The sequence below is a fragment of the Populus nigra genome, chromosome 7 (assembly GCF_951802175.1).
Source record: "Populus nigra chromosome 7, ddPopNigr1.1, whole genome shotgun sequence".
NCBI lineage: Eukaryota > Viridiplantae > Streptophyta > Magnoliopsida > Malpighiales > Salicaceae > Populus > Populus nigra.
This window is the reverse complement of record NC_084858.1, coordinates 44,042-70,584: the sequence shown is the minus strand read 5'-3', so window position 1 is coordinate 70,584 and position 26,543 is coordinate 44,042. Positions and strand designations below refer to the sequence as shown.

The 26,543-nt window shown below is 35.6% G+C and overlaps 4 protein-coding genes across 5 annotated transcripts; all 4 read right to left on the bottom strand.

The window, feature by feature from the left end:
• Nucleotides 1-1,085: 1,085 nt before the first annotated feature.
• Nucleotides 1,086-3,221, bottom strand: LOC133699667 (glycine-rich cell wall structural protein-like). 2 transcript variants are annotated; one of them, XM_062123020.1, is made up of 4 exons: nt 2,655-3,221; nt 2,059-2,335; nt 1,653-1,769; nt 1,086-1,616 (listed from the first exon to the last, which is right to left on the bottom strand). In XM_062123020.1, the coding sequence occupies exons 2-4, from the start codon at nt 2,303-2,305 to the stop codon at nt 1,444-1,446; spliced, it is 537 nt and encodes a 178-aa protein (XP_061979004.1). In that variant the 5' UTR covers nt 2,306-2,335; nt 2,655-3,221; the 3' UTR covers nt 1,086-1,443. The 2 variants fall into 2 exon arrangements, with proteins under 2 accessions (XP_061979004.1, XP_061979003.1); XM_062123019.1 differs by having other exon boundaries at nt 1,086-1,769.
• A 154-nt stretch (nt 3,222-3,375) lies between these two features.
• On the bottom strand, nt 3,376-7,012 carry LOC133699666 (F-box protein SKIP31). Its single transcript, XM_062123018.1, has 9 exons — nt 6,788-7,012; nt 6,501-6,722; nt 6,348-6,421; nt 5,684-5,759; nt 5,097-5,207; nt 4,473-4,647; nt 4,260-4,378; nt 3,708-3,768; nt 3,376-3,609 (listed from the first exon to the last, which is right to left on the bottom strand). Exons 1-9 carry the CDS (start codon nt 6,869-6,871, stop codon nt 3,539-3,541), a joined length of 993 nt encoding a protein of 330 aa, XP_061979002.1. The 5' UTR covers nt 6,872-7,012; the 3' UTR covers nt 3,376-3,538.
• Nucleotides 7,013-15,314: 8,302 nt separating this feature from the next.
• On the bottom strand, nt 15,315-19,026 carry LOC133698408 (uncharacterized zinc finger CCHC domain-containing protein At4g19190). The gene is made up of 7 exons (XM_062121317.1): nt 18,691-19,026; nt 18,533-18,595; nt 18,294-18,427; nt 18,103-18,213; nt 17,166-17,367; nt 16,249-16,363; nt 15,315-16,142 (listed from the first exon to the last, which is right to left on the bottom strand). Exons 1-7 carry the CDS (start codon nt 18,925-18,927, stop codon nt 15,580-15,582), a joined length of 1,425 nt encoding a protein of 474 aa, XP_061977301.1. The 5' UTR covers nt 18,928-19,026; the 3' UTR covers nt 15,315-15,579.
• A 2,686-nt stretch (nt 19,027-21,712) lies between these two features.
• LOC133700027 (ABC transporter G family member 14-like) lies at nt 21,713-25,264 on the bottom strand. Its single transcript, XM_062123591.1, has 5 exons — nt 24,974-25,264; nt 24,000-24,792; nt 23,147-23,323; nt 22,842-23,029; nt 21,713-22,559 (listed from the first exon to the last, which is right to left on the bottom strand). Exons 1-5 carry the CDS (start codon nt 25,133-25,135, stop codon nt 21,909-21,911), a joined length of 1,971 nt encoding a protein of 656 aa, XP_061979575.1. The 5' UTR covers nt 25,136-25,264; the 3' UTR covers nt 21,713-21,908.
• Nucleotides 25,265-26,543: the final 1,279 nt, after the last annotated feature.

Sequence of the window (26,543 nt, the reverse complement as noted above, 5' to 3'; positions counted from 1 at the left end):
TTTAAATAAATATTAATTTTTAATAATTCTTATTAATTTTGATAAGCTAATATAAAAAAATATATGAATTTATTTAATTTATTTTTAAGTAAAAAATCTTTTTGAAAAGTGTGCCATATAAAACAAGCATAAAAATAAAAATTAATAATAAAAATAAAAAATATTTATAAAAAAAACATGACAAACACTATTCTAATAAATAATATTTTGTAAAGCATATTTTTATTAGGAGTAGCCTTTTCCTTGTTTTTTAATCATAAATTGAAAAGAGGCCAATCCAATTTCATTTTCGAAGTGCATTATTTTTTATTTTTTTTTCAGAGATGAGACGAGGCCACTGTGCACACTTGTCATGCAAATCGGCACTGACATTGCAATGGAGGAGGGGCCTTGACTGTAAACAGAATTATTAATCATGACTCAGCTAAACAGTAAACACAATACATCATCAGAGTACAGGCCCTACAGGGATAACACATGTAATTTAACCCTTTAAATCATCAAAGAAAACGAAGACCAGAGCTGGAACTTGCCCTCCTCCCCTTTGCGAAACGCCCGTTTTAAGTGAAAAATCACTTCACTCACATATGAAAACAATCCACGTAATTGCTCTAATACTAGTATTAACTCGTTTTGATATATTAATTTTAAAAATAATTTTAAAAAAATAAAAAAATATTATTTTAATATAAAAAATATTAAAAAAAAACAATTACATCCATCCCACCTGATAGTTTTCTTTTTCAATCACTGAAAGAAGCGATCACGAATTCTGATAAACCGCAAAACAGGTTCACAAGCTACAAATATAGCATATGATCAACCAGCGTGAATAAACTAATTAAGGCTTCATATGCAGTAGATTACAATTTGCATTTTACACAACCAAAATTTAAACAATATCTCGTACACGCATAAATCCCACTTATAATTGTTCTTCAAACCTTTTTTTTTTTTTTTCAAAAAGCTACCGCGGTGCAAAACACACAATGGTGAAAGAAAAAGCCATCAAACTCTTTTAAGTTCCTTCCTATTGGTAAAATTAAACAAGACACGAATCATTCCTGAGTGACAATTGAGGGAGGTAAGCAGAACAAAAGGCTTTTCTATTACAATCTGGAAAAACCCTAACCGCCGCAGCAGCAAACGTAGGTTAATTTGCCTGCCAACAAAACCCAAGGTGAAGAACTCACATAATGGCCCCGTGACAAGGAACTGTGATCGATGATGGGCTACCTATGAACAGTATAGGTGTACAACATATGTATTGGAAGCACAAATCAAACATATATATATATTATGTTTATGTTGGACCAGCAATGTAATCATCAAAGTCAGCTAAAAAGGTTAGCTGGAGATGGTAAAAAGTAAGATTTATTCAAAGAAACCAGAATCTGCTGATGCGTAGCAATCAAGACTAAATCCAGTTGACATGCAGGATGATCACTTCCACTTCTTAAATTTCCCTCCTCCGTGCTTCTTCCCAAACTTCCCACGCTTGAACTTTCCACCGCCGTGCTTGCCGCCGTGCTTGAATTTTCCATGACCACCACCATAGCCCCCGCCGTAACCACCATGGCCCCCGCCGTATCCACCATGGCCTCCGCCGTAACCGCCTCCGCCGTAACCACTATGGCCTCCGCCGTAACCACTATGGCCTCCGCCGTAACCACCACGGCCTACACCTTGAAGCGCATGGGCACCATAAGCGGCTGCAGCAGCAGCAGCCCCCCCAGCAAGCAGCCCCCCAAGGCCCCCACCACTATGTCCTGAAAACATAAAAGAACGAGACTCGTCAACATATAGGATCCCGTAACATACACAGTTGACAAACGAGAACGTAGAATATCCAGGAAATAAATAAACATCTCATCCACCGATTTTTCTTTCGGGAAAAAGATAATACTAGGCCTAAGATTTTCATAGTAAGACTTGTATGCAACCATCACGCCGGCAACCAGAAAGATTAGAGAATTATTAAACTTATATTCTTTTTTCTTTATCTCTCTCTCTCGGCAGTTTAAACTATTGCAAAGATTGAGGAAATGAACAAGATACCTGGTTGGTGGGGAGCGGATGGTCCAGGAGGATAACCAGATGGTGGGTATGCACCGGGAGGGTAACCAGCGGGAGGGTAGCCCTGTGGGGGATACCCTTGGGGAGGATAACCTTGAGGAGGATAACCTTGAGGAGGATATGCTCCAGGCTGTGGAGGATATCCAGGAGCACCATGACCAAAACCATGACCAAAGAGACCTTTTTCCTGCTCGTCACCATTCTTGTCCTTATCTTTTCCACCTCCCATGTTTTGTCAGGGAAGAATAACAAACTGTGCCTGCATATTTTGTTACAAAATTAAAAGAAGAAAAAAAGAAAAAACTGTTAGTTTGTCTGCAGATATCTTCACACTTAAATCAAAGGGATTGAATCTCGTTGAAATGGTCTCAAATACAAGCTATTAAAAATGATCATGGATGATTGTTAATTGGAGTGAAATACCAAATTAAATCAAATCTTGAAGAAAACCAAAAATCACTGAAAAAATAAAATCTCAAAAGGATTGAATTGATTTCAAGAAATTGTAATAATAGACGACGGAGAGAGTAAGAAGAGAAGGGGAGGAGAAGAGAGGAGGGACAGATGCATTATCGTACCGATTGAGATAGCGGTGTTGAGATCAAGATCGAAGACTGCTTCTTAAGACAGAAACAAACTATTGAGACCTTCACATGGCTCCTTCTATATATATACTACTTCTTTAGGTTGGTGATATTGATAATCAATAACGACTCGTCTCATCCACTCCTCCTCTCACGCGTTTATTTTACGCGGATTTGACACGTCTTTTTTTATATATATAAGCTAATCAGAGCACAGCACTGCACTCCCCCTTTCCTTGGCATGCATCACGCATTCATGCATCCAAGGATTCCTGCTCCCCCCTTTTTTTATCTCGTTAATTTCATAGCTTCTGTCCATTTCTTCTCAGAACTTTATTGATAAATAGTGAAATATTATGAGAGTGGTTGATAAAAAAACTATAAAAAAAATATCTATATTTTGAAAGCACGGTTCCTTGGATGGTGCAGCTTGATTGTAGGAAAAAGCAAAATTCTCAATTTAATTCTGAATTCTTGAGGGAAAAAAAAGAAGACAAATCACAAAATATCAAATTGATACATAGTGCGTTGCCTGATCTTAATCACCAAGTCGACACAAATCCATGGTGTATTCCTTTCCTATTTGACAAAGACTTCCTACCTCTAATGAGCATCGAATTGGATTCGGTTGTCCATTTCGTTTTCAGTTTATCAAAAAAAAAAAAAACACTGTTATTTCAGAGATAGAAGAAAGAAAGTGAAAGAAGAGGTAGGATTAAGGAACAAACTCTCCCTTTGAATCAAAGGATAGAACTTCTACATGCATGCAACTGTTGGATAAGCAAATCTTAAGTATTCATATGTTCAACTGATGACATCCACTGCCATTTCCATACATTCAGCTGATCCATCCACCTCACAGAGATCAAAGATTAGGATCAGCAAAACCTCAAAGCAGCTTCTAGCTCCTTATCATCATCACAGTTATATCCCAGCAGATAAGCTCGTGCTGTTACATGTACAAACACAAATATGAGATCCATGTACAAAGAACTTTTTGCAGAAATAATAAGCGCATGGAGCTGAGTTCAAAGCAGATTCAATTACCAAAACGACCAGATCCCATGAATGGCTCTGCTTCATCAGTCAAGCCGCCTTGTTGCTGATCCTAAATATATAGAAGGGAAAAGAGGAATTAGAAACAAATATGAAGTGGAGATGCCACTAGCCGTTTCTTAGCAGAGGGGATGCAGAAAAGTATGCTACGGCGCAATGATAACCATTAGCCTGTAAAATTCAGGATTGGGTTCGTTTCATTTTACCCCCTTGAAATCTATGGTAGCTATCAATTTTTTATCCAAATGCTTGTTCGCTATCAAGTAACCCGTAACATTTCATCTATTTATCAATAAGGTCTTTTTTTAACACAGGGTAAAATGAAATTAACCAACTCAGGGGGTAATTGATAGAAAATAAACTCTTGGGAAGAAATTGATAAACTCATACTTCAAGGGGGTAAAAAAGAAATCAATCCTTAAAAGTATAACCTCCTCCCACTATCTTCTGACAGGAATGGTCTTCCTTCTCTGCCTTATTGTGGGAGTGGGAAGCTGGTATTCTATTACGAAATGTACAAGCCAGAGGAAAATTTTAACTTACAGGATCAGGTTCCATTTCAGATGGCAAGAGCCACCTATCAAAGCAATGCCCAGATATTGTACAGACCAAAAGCTCATTTGTAGGGTCCATAATGACTTCTCTGCATGTATCATCACACACTGAAACAGAGAAACATGAAATTAATCACCATGCAGTGACATCATTAAATAAAAGAACATTTGCACAAAGTTAAAAAAAAAAAGAATTTCCTACCATGAACATTTCCAGTTTTCTCACAAACAAATACATCTCCAAGCTTGAAATAAGAACAAGTTTCTCCTGAACAAGCATGGTCAGTGACCACCTTATCAGTCAGGCCTCTGCGGCTTTTCCATGTAGACACCTGATCAGCAATGGTCTTGTCAAGAATTATGCGGTCATCCTTCACCTTCACATGGTAAACAAATAAATGAGAAATAATACACATAACAGAACATAACTTTTCCATAATGTTGCATATCCACTATTAAGCAGATAAACAAACTACTGTCAAGCATGCACATCCCTGAATCTGCTATTAGATGCTCATACGACAGAGACCTCAGAGCTAATCTAGAATTTGTAAATGATAGTTGTTTCACAAAGCAGGGCAGCCCTTAAAATAATAATAATAAATTAAAAATTAGTGTTATTCTTCAGTCAATATAGGTGGGCTAAGACTTTTAACTTCTAGGATTTTTTGATTAGAGAATCGTATAATCTAAAGCCTATTCAGAATAAACAATTCGTTCCATGAAAAATAACTAAAGGCTGGGAGCAACATCAACAAACAGTAACAAACTCTTCCATGACATTAGAGAGAGAAAAAAAACGGTTCAAGCAACAACAGCCTGTTACCTGTGAAGGAAGAGGTGTTTGGCTTCTCTTTGCTGCATTCATTTGAACATAATATTCTTTAAACTCCGGTGGGCAGTTCCTAACAAGCTTAACCATGTCCTCTTCATCACGCTGCAAAATGTAGAGGCAAAGCTTCAATAACACTGCTACCCCAGCTTTAACTCATTGTGGGGGTGATATGATGCTGAAAAGTAACAATAGAAATATCCTAAAACCTAAACTGTTGAGCAGCTTTTAACACGAAGGAGGAATCTATGTTGATCTCTTAGAACTGGAACAGGATCAATGCACGTGATTAAGCAAAATGTTGATCACGGATGAAATGTTGGACTGCAAGCTAGAGGGATTTATGGTGGTAAATAGCAAAACAGCTATTGAGTTTAATTTTCCTTCTTAAGATTCCCACTGGCAGTTAACCAAATGAAACTAGAGTTCTGCGCTGCTATTGCTTCAGAGTTCAGACTTTAGAGGGAGTTATTTGTCAAAGATAAAGAAATGAAGGGCAAAATCACTTGCAATGGAGGAGGTTTCTGAGATAACTTTTTATTTAGTTAACTTTTACATGGAGAGAAAATTGAAGGAGCCACCTGAATGTACAGCTTCTTCCAAGCATTCTCGCATAACTTTGTAGCAGGGGGCAAGAAACCCCATCGCATGCAATACCTGCCAAATTTTGGGAAATGAGAAGCATGTCCTTGACTGGATAATACAAATATATATGAAGAATGCATAGCTGAAGTACAAAATATATCAACAAGACCATAGAGGGAAATTGATTGAAGCAGGAATAGAATTGCAAAGATTATCACGTTAAAATTAAACTCATAGCTACTGGCGGGGGGCAGGAAAAAAAAAATCAAGTCCAAAGTAGAAGAACAGGGGGCGTTGATGGATTTCTGAAAAGAGAAAGCCATCATTTGAAATCAATAATGAAAAAAAGTAACAAACTTTGGCAGCACAAATCAGTGTTCTCTATCACTCGCAGGAGAGATGAAAGAGAAATATGGAGAATCAAGTATTGTTTTTATTTTTATTTTAAATCATATTCCTATAAAATCTTTTAAAAGAAGTGTGGAAAACACAAGAACACGGGTTTATAAAAACCCCAAGCTAAAGTCATAAAGAAAGAAAAGTAAGAGGGACAACAAGACCTGGATGCTAGAATTCAATCAATGTGAAACATGAAATGATACCGATACCGATACCGATAGTAGTAGGAAAGAATAGAAAAAAAGAGAAGGAAGTACAGACAGGCGACGCCATAAGGACTCATCAGAGGCTGCGAAATTCAGAAATCTACAAACTAGAGAGCAAGCTATGAGATCCTGCGAGAAATAAATAAATATTTTGGATCATTAGCAACAAATAAGTACATAAATAAATAAAAATAAGAACAAGTGTTACCTCAGAGGAAAGGAATTTGAGGATATGTGGAAAGAGCTCAGGAGGGATCTTGCTCAAAACTCCACTCTTTATCCTCCTTTGCTCACCCTTGTTATTATTATTATTATTAGCTTTCTTTTTCTGATTTTGCTCCTTCTCTTCTTCTTGTGTTTCCTGGAAACGAACTCTCTTGCCTTTTGGTTCATCTTCTTCCTTCTTTGCCTCCTCTGTCTCCTCCTCCTCCTGAAAGTCAATGATCAGACTTTTAAAAGAATCCAAAATGTCGAAATTAAATAAACTAAGGATACCTGATCTTGATCGGAGACTTCAGAGAGGACCTCTGATTCCAGGAACTTGGCCAAAATCTCGTCTTCCTCGTCTGAGATCGTCATGCGGGGATCTGCGATTGACTTTCCGGTAAATTCGCCGGCGATTGGGAATGGGTGGTTGAACGGAGTTTTTAATAATAATTAAAAAAAAAAAACCTTCGTTGCGTTGCGTGATAGATGTTAGATACGAGGAAGATAAGCCTAGTAGCAACCAACACGAACCACCCACCCACGTTGGATTATCGGGTGGGTCGGGTACAGATGTAGTGTTTTTTGTTTTAAAAAATATGAAAAAACATTTAAAAAAAAAAAACAATTTTAACCAAAAAGGTAAGCTTCATTTTCACCATTATAGATTCATTAACATTCAAATTCTACATTTGTAATTTAAAAATTTGTAATGTTGCCTTTATTGTTTCCATAACATTCCAATATAACCCGTAGCCATCGAATATCATACTTTTAAACTTTAATTTTTGAGTTTTTTATTATTATTTCTAAGTGTTTTTGTGAGATATTATAAATGAAAAATTAAGAAAAATAATAGAAAAATAAAAATGATATATATATATATATATATATATATATATATATATATATGAAGAGGATCTTACAAGTGAATCACAAGTGAATCGTATAAACACAATAGTTGATATTAAAAACAAATTACATGAAAGCAAACATGTAATTTATAAGTTAATTTATAGGTAATTTAGGTTCACAATATGATTATAAGTTAATTTATAGGTAATTTAGGTTTAGAATATGATTGAGATGTATGAGACAGCGGTAAATATTATTTTCTAAAAATATTTTTTATTTTAAAATAATATTTTTTTTATTTTTAAAATTTTATTTTTAACATCAGCACATTAAGATAATCTAAAAACATCACAAAATTAATTCGAAGTAAAAAAAATTCAAGTTTTTTAATAAGCACAGTTGAACCTGTTAGTTTGATATGCCCCGTAATTAATCAGTTGGTTACACGTAGTATTATTATATTCATGTAAATACATGTTTATTATTAATAAAGTTTTTATTTATCTTTAATATTTATATAATATTATATTAATGAATCTAATATTTGATTTATAAATCAAGAGTAAAGATAAAGTTTTTGGGACAAAAATGTTTTACAAAAAAAAATTATAAAATTATTATAATTATGAGATTCATATTGCATCAAAGCATTGTTCCTAAAATATTCTCAGTCGATGCCCTCTTAAATATTGAACATTCATTAGAGTCATAGAAATTAGTACATATTATTATTTTTTCTTTATGAAAGGAACCAGCTATTCTCATAAACTGAGGTATAAGAGATACCTAAAACTAATATGTAAATGTTATTCATAAGACATGTATACTAAATTGACCCGCATGAGAATTTCTTATAGAGAGATCATTTATGTCTATGGAAAGGCTCACGTGACAATTGTGTAAGTGATCATTAGACTTGAGATCACTAAGTTAACTTGAGATCACTAAGTTAACTTATATAGAGAATGTTATGTTTTGATCATGTTACATGTTATTTTAATCGAGGTAACGGAAAGACAGACATTGTTATATGAAGGTACTTGAGTGATCAAGAGAAGATTCATCACACTAGATGAATTAGAAAAATGTTTCATTTGTTCTTAAATAGTATTAGCTGAGAAATCATTAGCTAATATGGAATGAGATTTGAAAAGGGTTTCAAATCTTATTCAAATGATCAATAACTATTATGTAAAGAACAAACACAATTTAACATGACAGACATACTTTATGCTTTAATGTTAAATCATAATATTATTGATAAAAGGTTATTAATTACACTGAAAAGCTAGTCACTGAAAGGTTAAGTCAAATTACTAATAACTTTTCTAATATTTAGGAGATCATGACACGCTGCTAAATAATGCATATGATCTTCAAATATAAATTAATCAATTGTTGAATTGATAATAAATTAAATTATTTAATTCTATTTAATTAGAATTATAATTTATATTTGAGTCAACATATTATGAACCTAATGAGTCACACGTATTAAAAATCATTAGTCAAAAATTAAATTGAGATGATTTAATTAATTATGACTTGATTAAAATATATTTTAGAAATTAAGGATTAGAATATAATTAATATAGGGATTATATTTTTAGACCTAGAAAATCAAGTAAGGACTTGATTAAGTTAATTTCTAAAATTGTTCTGAATTAATATATGAATACTATTCAGGAGACAAATTCATATTTTGTTAATTTATAGAGTTTTTTAGATTTTCTATAAATAGTAAGATATGCCTCTTATTTAGAGGTGGTTGTTTGTTAGATAGAAAATTACATAAGTCATAAAATAGAGAGTTAGCACTCTAGGCATAGCAATCACTCTCTTCTAATAAGGATTTAGAAGATTTCTAACTGGTGATTCATGTTAATTACCGTTGGAGGCCAGATAATTGAACGACTTGTGGTTTGCAACAATCCAGCTCTTAAAGAATTATTCAAAGCCAAAGAAGATCATATCTCTAGGTAATAAATCTTTAAATAAGTATAGATCTGTCTAATGAGATCCTAGAAAATCCTGAATAATTTTATTTTATTGTGTTTCACTGCGTGTATACTATTCGGGAACCCAACAGAACGACGCTCCTAAACACACCCTTAATATTATTATCAAAGGTTTTAACTACACCTTACTTTTAAAAGTGAGAACTCACCAAGAAAATTATAGAACAACTACTTTTTTAACCATTTTTTTATAGACAGTGAGTTGACCAAACTAGTGACTATACGAGAAACTCCATTAAGGCTTTTTTGAGTGCCCTCCAAACTTACAGCTTGCATTACCACCATTGTATGTTGGTTGAGGGAGTGTGAGATCCAGGGGGATGGTTTAGGGTTCTGTTGGTCCTAATTACCAAGAAATATTGATGTGTTGGTAATTTTCTCCTTGTGGATGGATGAAGCTAAATACTGATAGAGCTCGTAAGAGAGTTCACTGGTGGGGTTATAATAGTTAGGATGTTACACGATCATGTTATGTGTGGTTGAAAGGTTTCTCCTATCATATTGAAGAGCATGGAAACAAGGTCATAAAAAGATTGTTCTTGAAGTTAATTCAAAACTAGCAATGGATTTAATTGACCATGATCAATCTGGTTAAGGAAGTGTCTCCCAATTCCTAACCGATCCACTCTATTCTCAATTTCATCTACAGGCCTTGGCAAGTACAGCTGCAATATGTCCATTACTAGGCAAATCATAGGGTGTATTGGTTGGCGTCACGGTTGTTAAAATCACAATTCAACTCGTAAAATCATATATTTTTACGAGTCAATATAGGCTTTACATGCTAAATCGTTCACAAAACTCGGAAATGGATAAAATCGGGTCAAATCGTTAAAATCGGGTGAAATCGCTTAAAATCACGATTTCACTGCCGATTCAACGAGTTTGCCCGCAGGAGATAAAAAAGCAATGTTGATGACAGGTGTTAACCGCCTATTGGCTTTAACCGAGCAAAAGTGACAAATTGACAATTACAAATTCACTGAGGATGCACTATGCAGTCTTCTCTTCACATTTCTGATTTCACCATTCACGTTCAAAACAGAAAAAATCCCTAAATTCTAAATCCTCACTAAGGATTCCTCAGTCTCTCAATCTCTTTCTCTCAGCCGTCCACGATTCCACGGTCCAACAGTCGACCACCGTCTACCGGTACTCCACAACAGCCCTCATCTTTTTTTATTTTTCCATCATTGACAGTGTTTCTCTGCTACAAGCCCCTCAATAAACTCCTCAAACAATTACCTCCCACGACGTTTCTATGTTGATAAAGAAGAAGACTTTGTTATACGCCTTCAGGTTTCTTTCTTGATTTTTCTTTTCTTTTTTTGTTTTTATGGGTTTTTAATTTCGAGGCTTTTGTTTATTATAGCTCTGGGAATTTAAGGTATTGTGGTTTAATGGTGGCTTTTAAGGTTTTTCCTATATGCATGTCTTGTAAATCCGAACTCATAGGTCTAGTTTAAGGGTTCTGTAAGTTTTTGAATAATCAGGAGAGGAGTAGAATGGAGAAGACATCGTGACTTCATTAGAACAGGAGAATAGTGGGATGTCAAGGAAAAAAGACGCATAAAAGTGGCTTTCCTTTCCCTGGTAGTGTTGGGTGGTGTTGTCAGATAGTATGTGAAGAGGAGATTGTCGATGGAATTGGAGGGGCTTGATAAAGTTAAGAATAACTTTTCCAGTTTGTGGAACTTGCTGAAGTAGAGCAGAGTATTTTTGTAGTATAGTTATAAGGCCAACCATCGACAATTATAGCTGATAATGGGATTGTTGGAAGTCAGTTGAGGGAATTGAGGGTGCTGAAATGAGGATATTGAAATGAAATGCCAGGTCATCAATATATGAGAATTCTGATCATGCAGAAAAGATAATTGACAGATTGGACTGGATGATTTTTCCCTTTTCATTTGACCGCATTTGTTTTGAGATTAGTTAGGGATAGTTAAATTGCTAAGAGGACCAGCAGATCGTAAATGAGAAAGAAAAAGGGGGCGTTGAGGGAACATGTTGTATCATGTTCCCCTGTCTGTTTCTTACTCTAATGCTAATATTACTTTGATTGGATTTTCAGGCTCTAAGTTTGACTACAATATTGATCAACTCAGTGCTCACTGCTCAGAACAGAGGTAAGATTCTTAGTTTCTTACCCTGTCCGTTTCTTACCATGTTTGTAAATTGTAATCTTTGCGGTCTATTATTTGTAATTTAGAGTGCTGCCAGTCATCTGGGTTGTAACTTATGATGAATGGATTCTGTCTATTATTTGTAATTTGGATGAATGGATTTTGTTTATTATTTGTAATTTGGATGAATGGATTCTGTCTATTATTTTCTGATTGGATAATAATATAGAAGATGAGTTGTTATGTATTATGTTATTTTTTTTAACAAAAATTTAATTACAATCATAAAATGTTTGGATTGACTACAAGGCTGATTTGAATTGATTCTTGAATTTTTATTTGAAGCATGAATTTTTTAATGTATTTTAAAATTCCTTACGATTTTACGATTTTATGATCCGTTTTTACGATCTGAGTTTGTTTTGCATTTTCCATGCCGTGTTAAAATCGCGATTTTAACAACCTTGGTTGGCGTCTCATGCTCACTCTTTGAACATTGAGATTTTTCATTTTGACGATGCAATATATTTTAGCGCTGATTTAAAATATTTTAATTAAACGTTACATAAATATTAATATTTTTAATTTTATATGCATGTTTATGCACTAAAAAATATTACTTTACAAAAAGATTTGATGAAAATGTTTATGGACAATAAAAAAGATTGAATCTTTAGATTCAAAAATTTAGGTTTAGTTTAGATTATCAACAACTGGGCAAATTAATATATTGTCATTCACATTGCACCTAGACACAATGCATTTTGTAATGTAATATTCATATAAACCATGCATTTGTTTTCATTTCAATCAACAAAATTTTAATATTTGCAATTTCATCCTTCTAAGTTACAGTAGCATTGTTAATTTTTTTTTACATTTCTTTCAATTATCTCGCATGCATTGAGTTTTAAGGGATATTCAAAGATTGATTCAATTTTGATTTTGCAAAATCAGATTAATTGGATTTGAAAATAAAAATTAAAAGAACCAGAACCAATTTTAACAAAGAACAACAAAACATGCCTCATTTAGAATTTCACATGAAAAACTTCCATTTGATCCCTTAAGTTTTAGTTTTTTGTTAGTTGGTCCTTATTGTTTTGACAATTCACGTTTTGGTACCACACTTCATTTTCTCTATGTTTCAATCCATGGATGTTCAGAAAGCAGAGAGAGTTGTCAGAAAATATTGAGGAAAGAGAAAATGCTAGGATGACTACATTCTAGCTATCAAAAAGGCTAATTTTTGTGTCAATGAATTCATCTTCTCAAAAGAAGTTCAACAGAGGTGGTATTTTCCTATAACCATGCAAGAAAAAGTAGATCAAGGTCCATTGATTTTTTTAACTCGTTAATTTTTTATCTTTTTAGGAACCAGGTGTCATGGGGTTGGAAACGAGTTTATTGAGGTTACAATGCCTTTTTTAAGTGTTTTTGAGTGGAAACAAGCTAAAAAAAATTAAGTTTTAGGACTCCTAAAACTTAGAGCCTAATTTTCTGGTCACCAGAGATAACTAAAAAGTAGTTTAACCGGCAATAGATTGTTTGCCACAACAGATGATTTGTTTCCTATTTATATAAAAAGCTAATGCTTGACATTTTTTTTGTTAAATTAGGCGAACTATGTGTCACTTGCAATAGTAGATGATATGTCATCTACTAGTTGAATTCCAACCATCTCAGGTGCCTAGAAAGTCGGGTTCTAACTTTTAGAACTCACCAAACTCATTTCAACTTGAAAACATCTACGAAACACTCTAAAAATCTCAATAAACCTATAACTAACCTTAACTAAGCCTTTTGTTGATAAAAAAATTTAAAAATTAACCCTAATTTTTTTTCCCAAGTTCTGATCTATTTTTTTTCAACAAGATGAATAACTAAAAACACCTCAATAGCACCCTCTCGTAAAATAGAACTCATTAACACTAAGATCAACTTTTTTTTATTGTTGAAATGTGGTCAGCCGACAACTTTCTCTATTCTCCCTCGCTTTTCAATGACTTTTCTCTCTCAAACTTAGAAATTGAAACATGAACAAAATAAAAGTTTAAAATCAAAACTTAAAATTCTAAAAGTAATGGGACTAGAAAAGAAGTCAACGAAGAATATGTGTGCTAAAACGTACTTTTTCACGCAAATTTGAATAGCCTTAGCACGCAAAATTGAGGAAAAAGTTTGTTTTCATGCAAGTCAAACCTCACGAGATGTTGTATAAGACTTGACTTGAGTGAGAACATCTTTAGTGAGTGAGGCATTAATGGTGGCGAGGATTAAAGAATCTTAACGAAGCTATTGAATATATGAAGGATTGAGAATTTTGATATTAGCACCTGTGCTGGATGAAGAACATTAATTTCTTGAGGTGGGATTGAGATTGTGTTGTCAAGGTAACCAAAGACACCATGACAATGAAAGAGACAAGTGTTGGTATTTTTAGAAGCTTTGATACCATAAACAAAGAACATTAAAATAAGGTAGGGTTTGAGCTTTTCATACAGGATAGTTGGAGAAGTTGAGTTTGATGCTGATAATGAATGGAAGATTGGAGAGGGACGGGACAATGAAAAAAGGATCAGTAGAATTATTTGAGGTGAAAGATGAGGAAGTTATTGAAAATCAATAGAGAATAGGTGTTGGTTTTTTTAGAAGCTTTGATATCATAAAGAAACTTAAGAAACTAGAAAGAGTTTGAAGAGTCTTTGATTTTGTTTTTCTACTCGTCGTATGCATACAAAGTGTCTTTTAAATAGACTTTTAGTTTAACAAAAGTAGAACAAAATTGCAACAAATATCCTATTTGTTTGCCTATATAAGATATGCATTTGAAATTGAAAAACTTGTTATCTTTATTTCCTCTATTTTAGGAGTCTTCTGAATTTGAAATGGTCTCATTGACCTGTTCTTCTACAGAAACTAATAAAAAAAAAAGTGATGACACTGAATGTTTGATGGGTTTTACCTATAAAATTGATTATTTTGGTTTTGTGTTTGTTGGTGCTGATTTTATTTGCCATGTGGTTGATTCCATTTTTGCTGTTCAAGTAAGGTTGGCGTGGCTGCGTTGGTTCTTGCTATGCATGGTTAATCTCTTGGGAAGTAAGTTTTGTTGTTTCGACTTCCATAACAACTACGGTGACTATTATATGCTTCTGTAAATTAAAAGAATAGTCTGATAAATATCAATGACATTGTCTAATTGAATGGTAACCGGATCAATATGTTCGTGAATAGTTTGTACTGTATGCAATTTTCTTTTCAAAACATGTTAGTTAGTAGCTACATTGATGCACACACAAGTTGCAACTATTAGAACTAACACAAGCTCGATAGAATCATGGATATATATATATACACACACACACATTATATTTACTTTATCTTCATTCTCATTCTCACAAGATGTATCAAGTACAGATAAGCTGGTTGGTGTTCTTCATTCTCCCAAGACGTATCAAGTACGGATAAGTTGATTGGTGTTCTATATATAATATTAAAAAATATAGTAATGATTGCTTTTTAGAAAAAATAAATCAAAAATATATTAAAATAATATTTTATTATTATTTTTATAAAATTATTTTTAATATTAAAACATCAAAACAATTTCGAACATAAAATAAATTAATTTTAAACAATTTTTTTCTTCAAAAAAATCATGAAATATAAGTTGCACTACAAACCCAAACAACCGTTCTCTGGACACTTGAATATTTCACTTCGACGAGGCCCGTATTGGTCGATTGTCTTTGTAACTGTTATTTTTCTCTAGAGCTTTAGCTCTCATTCTGATTGGAAAAAAAACAAACACAAAAATAAGTTAAACGCAACATTTTCAGCCACAAGTACACATAGAAACTAAGTTCCCAATTCACATGGGTACGCTCTGAAAATTGGTGCTGATCAGAAATACTTTACAACAAGTTGCTTGATTGTGAAACGAGTATTTTGTAGAAACATTGATGTCGCCTGATCTATCATCCATGAAAACTTTTCCAGAAGACGCGAGCAGCGGGTTTCTCAACACCCTGTTCTCCTAGTACTTGAGAGGAAAGTTAAGACGCCTACAAACTCATTCTGATTATGAATCAGACCGATGGAAGAGGCGGTGAGAATGCTTTTTACCCCTACGCTGCCTATCAGATTTGGAATCAGTGGATAAGTGAGAATAAGATTGCTTGTCCCTGCCACTTCTATGATGCCTCTCAGAGTGGAAGTATACAGTCGAATATGAATCTTTTTTTCTGCTGTTCTTACTTCTACACCTGTCAGAATCAGATTCGGAAGAGTAATAATGTTTTTGCTTGCTCTTTTTATTCCTAAGATTCTTGTCAGGGTCACAATCTTCAGAAGAATAAGAATGCCTGTGCCTGTTCCTTTTGGAAGGCCTGTCAAACTCGAAATCTTCGGATGAACTTGATTCGGAATGATCCAGCCTTTTCTTCTTCTTTTTTCTTTTCTTCTCTTCCTTTGATCTCTTCTCCTCCCTGTTGGAAGGTGAAGATAACCCATTTTCTTCAGAAGCCCTTATTTCTCTACTTGGCGATGACTCCTTTTTGTGCTTACTCTTTTTTGACTTCTTTTTCCGTTCACTTGGAGAGAAGTTAGTCAGCAAATCAGGGATATTACCACCACTGAGAAACCCTAGAAAATGGATGAGATGACACTTAGAGCATAACATCATGACATCCCAAAGGTTAAATTTCATAAAAATGCAATAAAAATTCCTGCTACAGGAAAAAGCACGTACCTCCATATTCATCAAATATGTCCTCAGCAACAATTTGCTGGTTGGGATCATCTGGATTAAAACCACCACGAGGAGGACTCAATCCTGGTTTTTGCTTCAGCTCCCACTTAAGTGGCTGCAAGGAGTAACAAAAATAAATTCTAATGAGAGGCTCGATGTGTTTGTAAATGAGCTGCATGAAAGTAATTGCAGTTGAACAAATAAATAAAAAAAAGCACTTGCAAGCTGCCAGCCTGCCACTAATCATGCTTTCAAAGATGACTCCAGAAGACCATTACAAATTGAGTCATATTTATGCTGAGCTGTGCTGTTGTTGCTGTCAAATTGATTTGTTTTTGGTGCCGATTTATGAAATTTTTTGCATGAGCTTTATATAACAAGGTTAAAATAGGTTACCACTCTAAAGGCAATTCAACTTGCAAATAAAAAACAATCATTTTTTTTTTTGCATATTTCCTACCGATGTCTGTGCATGGTTCATAAATAATGGTTGTCATAAGCAAATTAGTTTTGGACCAAAGCTTGTCATTACTGAGCTTATGCGAACCAAAATATAAATACAGGATTGACTCAAGTGCTTGCTTAATCTATTACTGAGCTTGTGCGAACCAAAATATAAATACGGGATTGACTCAAGTGCTTGCTTAATCTATGCGGGTGCGGGTGCGGGTGCATGGGCAAGCAGCATTAAAAACTATTGGATATCTAAATATTGTATCCATACATTCTCTAGTTGATTTTACATTTTTAAGGCATGCTATTATGATAAAAGAATGATGATAATGATTCACAAAAGACCTTTTTCTTTCCATATATGGATCAAAGCCTAATTCTGCAAAGAGAAAACTCTGATACAAGATTGAGCTGTGACAACTATCACTGAATTTCTGCACAGCAAAATTGAAAACAACACCAACCTCGCTAGGATCTGTTTGAGCCACGATTGCAGTCAGGGGATCATCTCTTTTCAGACGACTCTCCTCGTTAGGCATTATAACATCTTTCAGTGGGCATTCACGATCACCACTTTGGTGACCATACTTTCCGCATCTTAAGCACTTTACATTGCGCACTTCAATTCCAAATGGCTTCACCCTTGCAGGAACACCTGTCTCCAGGCTGAAAAACATCAGGTTAGCAAGCAAGGCCCACTACCAAGTGGCTGCATATACATGATGATTATGCAAACAATGGCACTTGTAATTAGAGATACAGCAGGCATCCACAGCACTAGAGCCACATCAATTTACTTGACTGCATATACATGACAATATGCAAACAGTAGCACTTGGAATTAGAGACATTGTGGGCTTTTCTAGCACTAGATCCATGACAATTTAATTGGCTTCAGCCCTGGGAGAACTAGAGGTGTCTCACTGTCTTGTTCACAGGGAATTATCTCTGCCACATTCTTCTTCTTCTTTCTTTTTTTGTTTATCCTACTCTGTACATTATTCAGAACAAGGATATTAGGAAAAAACTTAACTTGCAGTATATGTGGCCAAATCGAAAGAGTAATTGGTGCTTATTGGGTGATCCTATAAGGATTTAAGGGTTCGAAATGCAGGGATCAGGATGGTTTATACATACTATATTTACTTGGGAGAACACAGTGGATAGTCTTGCTTTACCACAGAAGAAATGTCTAATTAAGCATAAAGTGGGCCACATTCCAAAATGCAAGTCTGGTAACCCTCAATAAAATGCAACAATCTCATCCACTATAGAATCTCCCATAAACAAAAATGCACACACCATTAAGAAGTGGTTTAAGGATAGAACAAAAAGATGGCAAAATCATAAAACACACGAAGCATAAGCTGGCAGGTGACAGAGAAGATGAGAGAAACATACCGCGGAGCATTAGTGAGGACTTGAAAATCTTCTTGGGTGGGTAAAGGACGGCCAAAAGCATCTTTAGGCCTTGGTTTCTTCTTGTCATCACCAGGGACTGATTCGGGATGCCTGCAAAGAAGCAAGGAGTATAATGAAATGAGGTTGAAAAGATGGTAAGTGTTAGAAGTAGAGAAGAAAAGAACAAATACATGGAGTTGGAGGATGATGAGGCGGCGGCGGCCGGGGGTTGTGAAGCATCTGCAATCTCAGCGGCCTTGGCACTTTCAGCATTGTAACCAGGAGGGCGAACATACATGAAGCTAACAGCTTTCATCATCTCTATCTGGCAGCGTATTAACAAAATCAAGTGAAATCTAATTCAATTAAGATTTTCTTTGTTTTAAAAAATAAAAAGAAAGAAAAGGGAGGATGGTAGGGAGGGAGGCACCTTCTCCTTTTCTTTCTTAGAGATAAGAGCAGTTTGCCTGAAGAATTCCTGTTCTTGAGCATACTGTTTATTTTAAGCAACCAAAAAAATATTATAATCGCTGTCAGTTTAGGAAGCTAACAATAAAAAAGAAAAAAAAAAGAAATAAGAAGAAGAACCTCGCGAGCAACTTCTTCAGTACGGCGTTGGCGTTGGGCGTGGGTCTGTTCTGCGATCCATTTGCGGCGTTGATTAGGATAGGAAAGAGGATGCCATGGCTTCTGGTTCAGGTAGGAATGGCTCCAGGCAGTGCCGGATTTGTTCTTGTAATCAACCTCATCACCTCCCCCTCCACTCTTCTTATTATTATCGTCGAATACCTTGCTCAGCCTTATCCCTCCTCCTTCTCCCTCCATCGTCTGATTTCTTTCCGATTTACAATAGAGCAGAACAGAAGGAACTAATCAAATCAACAGACAGCGAGAAGAAGAAGAAGAAGACGGTAGTTCTTAGAGGTTAAGAAAAGCAGCAGGATTCGTCCTAAGCCAAAGCCCATTAAGTCCTTTCTGAGTTGGGCTAGTAGAAAAGCAATCAATCAATTAGTTCAGTCAAGAAATGGCCTGGGCCCTTGACCTTCCATTCCATTTACGGTACTTCATTAACAGCCAACCAAAGAAACACACAAAAACTGCTCTCTGTTTTTTTTTTAAAAAAAAACAATTAAATAAATAAATTCTGTAATACAATTGATTAATACTTGAAGCTGGGATGGACATAAGAAGAAGAAGAAGAAGAAGAAGAAATAAACCGGAGAAAGAGAATAGAAAATTAAATTTTGAGGAGAAGAGGAATATTGGCAAGTCTGAATGTAATCTTCTCTCTCTTTCTTTTTGTTTATTTCTCCTGTAAATATTAATAATTAAAATCGAGTATTGTAGAATCTTCTCAATCGACGTTTATGCATAAATCATAATTCTCATTCTATAAGTGTAAAGTATTGGTTGGATGATTAAAAGAATTTGAGTAATTTATTATAAAAAATGCGTTTCTAAAATCATTTTGAAAATGAATTAATCTCTCAACTGACATGTACATAAATATAAAGATATTTTAACCATGGAATAAAGAAATTATCATTTTGTTAAGAAAGAGAAGCCCATCATATTTATTATTGCCTATTAACTGTTTGATAGATGGTCCCTTCAATGTCCAATGTCTTTAATGTTTGTTTCTCAACAACTGCTGCTGTGTGCACAAGATTACAATTTTATAGGAGTAATAGCTAATGACATTGCCGCTAGCATGTAGATTTCCCTGTTTATACATGCCAGCTCCCGTTCCTGTAGGACGCCTAGAGAGCATTAATTATATGCCTGATTACCTTGTGATGAAGTTAAAAAAATATAAGGTTATAAAATAAAAGGATATTTGGTGTTCGGAACCGCATGATAAAGTATTTTGATCTTTTATTTTTAAAGAAGTTTAAATTTACATAGAAAGTCTTGAATACTTGCAAGAAAACAGTCATAATTAAGGGACTTAAAGATTTTTTAATGGTAAAATTAATATCTTTTGAAAGATAGAAAATACAAAAATATTGTAGAGAGATGCTCTGAAAAATATCAAAATAGTAAAGAGTTAAAAATTATGAACTTTTTTTTCATGAAGCTCTCATAGTATATTTATAACTCATAAAAAAAAGGTCTGCAAGGTAATTGTGTTGATAACATTGAATGGAGAGTAAACATTCCTTACCTGATAAGAATATGATAAGTCCTTAAAAGACTTTTACAAATGTTCTTTACCTGATAAGAATATAATGGGTTCTTAAAAAACTTTTACAAATATCCCTTACTGGATAAGAATATAGTAAATCCTTAAAGGACTTTTACATATTTATAAATGTGTATGCAGAATAGAGTTTAAGATATCAAGTGTAGCTAAGTTTATATAAACTGAGTTCTTCTCCAAAGTTAGATCCAAGAGAGGTTGGTCACTCCCCTAAACATGTCAAGAGAAGATGATAATTATTTTAGACTTGATTGATTGTCAATCCAAACCCTTGGATCTGACATGCATGTCAGACCCACATCACCTTAGACTTAATGTGCTGCCAAATTCAAACATATTGAAATTAATATGTATATCAGAATCATGCTATTTTAAACTTGGTTTGCTCTTAGCATGTATGCTAAATCTACGCTACTATAAATCTTCTTTATTTTTTTCTTTTTCTTTTTCTTGAGCAGTTTTCAGCCAAGCTATAAAGGCTTATGGGTTGGCTAGTCGCCTTACACGAATTTAACGCTCGTTTGTTTTTTTTTGTTGCACCGCGCTGCGCATAGCAAGAACATACTGATCAGGCTGCTGTCACCTCTCTCTCTGGCCCAGGTGTGCTTAAAATTTAACCAAAAGGACTGGTACGCAGATTTGGTTGTCAATATCTCCACTTTAATTTCTTCTCTATCTACATACATACATGTGCACTCATCTCATTGCCTCCACTACTTCTTTCAGTGTCCATACATACATGTGAGTGTATGGTTGCTGCTGCTGCTGCTGTTTTTTTTTTTTTTTTTTTTAATTTCTGGTTAACTTAATTTTCAAATGCAAATATTGGTGGTGTCCTTTCCTTGTGAATGGTGAGCGATATGATAATTACTTGCCACTCCTATAATAATTACTCCAATTATCCTAGTGCTCTCTTCTTCTATCCTATATTTGCTTCCTTTGTATACAGTTTTCTTGCCAATCATTCTTCACTTTTGCTCATAGCATGTGGTGAAGAAATTCCTTTACATGCCTTTCTGCATAATGCTGTCCTTGAATTAAAATCTAAACCTCTCCCACCATTCATTTTTTATATATATAATAATAATAATGATAATGATAATGATAATCAATTACTTTAGTATAATAACAAATATATGGTGCACCTTACTCTGCTTTTCTTCAGATCTTTCCTGTCCATCGACATCACTATCAGTTGTTGTTGTCGACAAGTGCCTTTTTTTTTTCCTTCTTCCTGTTCATGCACTTTCAACAGCAAACTATTAAACAAAAACTAATTTTTGGTTTCGGAAATTCCAAAAAGATCGTTTTCATCTTTCTTTTCTTTCCTGCAATGGGAAATGCACATCTCCTTTCCTTTGATCACTTATTCGTATTATTCCTCCATTGTTAGATATTTTTTATTACCAGTTCTGAAGCTAAAAGTTTTTGAGTTAGCATAATCTTAAGTGAAACGAAAAGGTCAATACATCAACTCAGTGGGAAGGGTAGTTGAACAAAAATTCACAGCCTGATTCCCACATTCTAAACCTAGCATTATTCCTCAGTCGAAGAAGGAGAAAACTCTTCCAACTGTTATGTTTCTTGAATAGACCTCTGCTAAAGTTCACCTCAGCTGCACGCGATGCAGTGCCAGATAAGCGACCATTCGATAACCCACTAACATCAGGGCCATAATTGCCACGTCTACCCATAAATGGTTCAGACCCATTGATTTGACAGCAGGAAAATCTCCAACCCGGCACAAGACTCCCTTTGAGCACTCGTAGTGATCATCCTCATTGTATTGGACACCAAGAAGAAGCTTGTAACAGTAGTAGCTGTAACTTAAGTACTTCAGCCATACTATGAAAGGAGGGATTTGTTGGACGTAGTATCCTCCGGCAATGAGGAAAACCAGAGTTGTAACCGAAGCTAATGTAGTGGCTTGTTTTACGTCCATTAGAATAGCACCAATGGCCAATCCAAGACTTTGAGAGACTAGAACGCTGTAAAGAACAACAAGGAGGGAAAGGATGAAAGTTATAGGATCGGCTTTAAGTCCGCCCATCCAATAGATTATGAAGACGAATGCAGTTGGGAGCGCAAGCTCTAATGGCAGATCTCCAAAGGTTCTAGCCAGGAAGTAGGATGAAAGATGATACATTCCTGATGCTCGTTCCTTAACCAACATCCTTCTTTCTTGGGGAAATGTGAAAACGGCATTGTAGAGTGGGTAAAAGCCCCAGAACACAGAGAAGAAGAAGAGCAATGCAATCTGCAAGGAAATGCCAACCTTTTTAGCACATATGTGGAACCAAGGGGTTGGAGTTAGATTTCTTGGGTTTCAGTTTCTCCCAGTTTAGTATAGCTGGGAAACAAACTACTGAAGACTAGCTATCATCAACACAAAGAGCATAACGTGTTCATCTAGCTTGGAGTTTATATGAAACTCAAACCAACGTATTTTTTTAAAATCGTAGCACGAGTTTTAAATGAATTTTGAGCAATAGCAGTCTCCATAATCTACTCTTTAATAAGCTAGAAGTAGAGTTCTTACTCGGTCTTCAATGTGAGAAGTTGGTGTTTTCCACCAAAGGAGTCCACCAAGTATACTGACACTGAGGACTTGAAAAATTCTTAGCCTGTTGAAGGATTCGTACCTCCGCTCTCTCAGCCCCCGCTGAAAGAGCACTTTGAACTGATGCCACCAGCTTGTGCACCATTTCTCTGACTTTTTTTCATTTCCTGTCACAATAATTAAGTACTTATACTTAGCTAAATACTAGAGCACACAGGAAGTAGAAGTGCGATGGTGTCATCCTCGTCAATATAATAGGAGGGATAAAGAGAAGGTATTCATACTTTCAGAGGCATCTTTTGTATAATAGTAGTTATTTGGGTCCAAATTGCAAAGCTCAGCTTTCAGTCTGGTAGAAATGTTCTTCTCATATGCAGAAATGAGAGCTTCCCTCACTGACTTCTGTTCTTGTTCCGTGTTCTCACCGTAGTCAGTGGCATTTTTAGAATCAGGACCAATGCCTGCAAATTTCCACAAGTTGTATGAGAATATATAAGTTGACTTTTGTCTCATTAACTTAATACATAATGCTAGTGCTATAGTATTTCTGTGGACAAACAATTACATTCCAAAACTGGAACCCTTTTCAATAAGAGATGGCTATAATTTCCCGCAGTCAACCAAATTGAACACTGAAAGTACTGTTTTCCCCTTCTTCTATAGGGGTGGGGTCTCATTACACTCTTGGTAAAATTAACAAGTTTAAGCACCGAAGAAACCTTCGGTGGCCCAACAGCCAACTTACATCTCAGTCTTGTGCAAGTGAGTGGTAAGAAAATAAATGAAAATACTGGAAATTTGCCAATAAGAGATGGCTATAATTTCCCGCAGTCAACCAAATTGAACACTGAAAGTACTGTTTTCCCCTTCTTCTATAGGGGTGGGGTCTCATTACACTCTCTTGGTAAAATTAACAAGTTTAAGCACCGAAGAAACCTTCGGTGGCCCAACAGCCAACTTACATCTCAGTCTTGTGCAAGTGAGTGGTAAGAAAATAAATGAAAATACTGGAAAATGAAAAACAAGGAACTTCCCTCTGCCCCTAGAGCTAACTTAGGTTACAGTTTCATTTGGAGAAATATATAGTTATGGGAAGAAATTAGATATGCTTAATTAAGAGTTAGGATTTCAAATTACCATTTGCAAGATCAAGTAAGAGATCAGCAGGATTGACAGTCATGGACGTAGAAAATCCGATGGAGGAAAAATAATCCAAGGCTGCAGATGCAGGACCATAGTAGATGGGGCGTCCCTCAGAGAGCAAGACTACCTTATCAAACATATGGTAAAGTCTGCTTGAGGGCTGGTGAATGGTGGTTACAACAGTTCGTCCCCCACTCGCAAGCCGTTTGATCGTGGTCAGGATCCTTTGAGCTGTTGTCGAGTCCAGACCTGATGTGGGCTCATCTAGTAGTAGCAAGCTTGGATTGATTAGCATTTCTTGACCAATATTAACCCTCTTCTTCTCCCCTCCTGATATCCCTCTAAAGAGTGGGCCCCCTATCATGCTGTTCCGGCACTGACTCAATCCCAGTTCAGCTATAACTCGTTCCACGTGCTGCGCTTTCTCCTCCCGGGTTAACGTTTTGGGTAGCCTTAGCAGTGCAGTGAATAGGAGAGTTTCAGACACTGTTAGATGCGGGTACAGAATGTCGTCCTGAGCAACGAAGCCTGTGCGTCGTTTCATGGTACCCGAAAAAGGCTGCCCGTTGTATGTGATCTTTCCGGATAGCTTACCACTGAGACGACCTCCTAGAGCCGTAAGGAGGGTGGTTTTGCCACTCCCAGATGGACCTAGCATTGCTAGGATCTCCCCTGGACAAACCATACCCGTTATCCCATTCAGTATGGTCTTTTCTCGGCTACTCCAAGTGCCACCCCAGCACAATCCCTTCTGATCCAGTTTAACCTTGTACACCACCTCCTCAAACTGAAAAGAAACAGATTAGATAAATAAATTTGTAATAGGTATGAAAAATGCTATCTGATTACTCTCTCAGATAACTGTTCATTACTCTTTCTAATTAATATAACTATTCTCAATGATACTACTAAAAGTACCCCCAGATCAAAAGAAAGGAGATGTATTATTATGATTCTAGGTGAGAGACCTTCAAAGTTGTAGGATATATGGTGAGTTGGAGCACAGATTGGGAATTGGCTTGTCCTGGGTAGGAGAGGACAGCCCTGTTGTTGGTTTCAGGCATCCTTGGCAGACCTTCCGTTGGAGCACTGTTGTGATCTGGCTTGGGAACTACGTAGTTGAGAGGCATAGCCAATGTGAGGCGATCTTAATTACTACTGTCGTTGCGTCAGTTGTGGTAGTGATGATGGTTGTAATAAGGAGAGGGAGAAGTTAAGGAATTTCTTTTAACTTGGCTTCCCAAACTGAACTGGGCGGCATATAAATATATAATAGAGACATACAAACTAGGATTTCTCCTGTGTTGTGGCTCTGTGATGTGGGCCTAGCCTCCATGGTGGGATCTCACCCCTTTCCTTAAAAATATTCTGCCACTAGCTCTTAATTAATTGTGTTAATTACTATATGCTAATTATTAATCTCTGCCGGAGTTTCTCTTTAACGATCGGCATATTCACTTGCTCTCTCTCGTCCTATTTGAACAGTGGGTGCTTGCTTTTTTTAAAGACCAGACTTGAACAGTTATAATCTTAAAGATCATTAATTCTAACAATGATGTGTCTATATACAACTCATGAAGATCATTCCAATTAGTCTAACCATTTCCATGCAGCACCTCAGAAAATCCACATGATGTACTTCTGCAATCTTGTACCAAATGGGAGTACAGGAGCACTAACTGTCGTTGTTCTTCTCCATTTCGGAATCGTAAATGATTTCTTCTGGATCTTTGTTCTGTATTTTATGTGCTTGCGATGCACATGCATACTGCATACAAAAAGTTCAGTGCATGTAGAACTGGAAAAATAGAAATTGTTAGGTACCGCCTACTAGACAAAGGATGGTGCTTCCCACCACATCACGCAAAGTACCTAGATCATGAAGCAAGAGGAATCTTAAAAGAGCTAAGTATTGCTCTACCTTCGGGTTTCAGAGTTCGTAAGCTATATATATTTTTATTCGCTTTTCTATTTGCTTGTCGAGATATCATCTGTGATCTATACGAATAATTTTCCTCACACAGAGAGGTGTGTGGGCATTGTGTGTGCTTACTAGGTACATATCAGTGGTGCTTGGAAGACACTGATGGTGCTTCCCATCATTTCACAGAGGCATGAAACTGTTGTTAAATCCATTTTTGTATTTCTATTAATAGCCCTTGACGACGAGCTGCGTGCAGATTCGAGATTTTCCTAAAATATCCCCATTTCAATGAGTCCATAATTGGATATATGGTATGACCTCTTGACCTTGAATGATCTCTCGGTCAATGCACCTGAAGTTTGGCTCTTTCCACCTCTTCTATGGTTTAAGAGATCTTTTAAATTGCCTTTCATTCCTTCTTGTGCTATCCAGGAGCCTCTCTTTTTTTTTCTTTTTTTTTTGGGGGTCAAAGGGTAGAAACTTCATTTACAATCATGCCTTCTTTCTTTCTTTTTTTAAACTGACATGATGTGGCTGAAAGCAACTCCATAGCATTCTCTTTTGCATAGGTGTAACAAAGAATTAATTAATTAATCAATAGAAAAGATAAAACA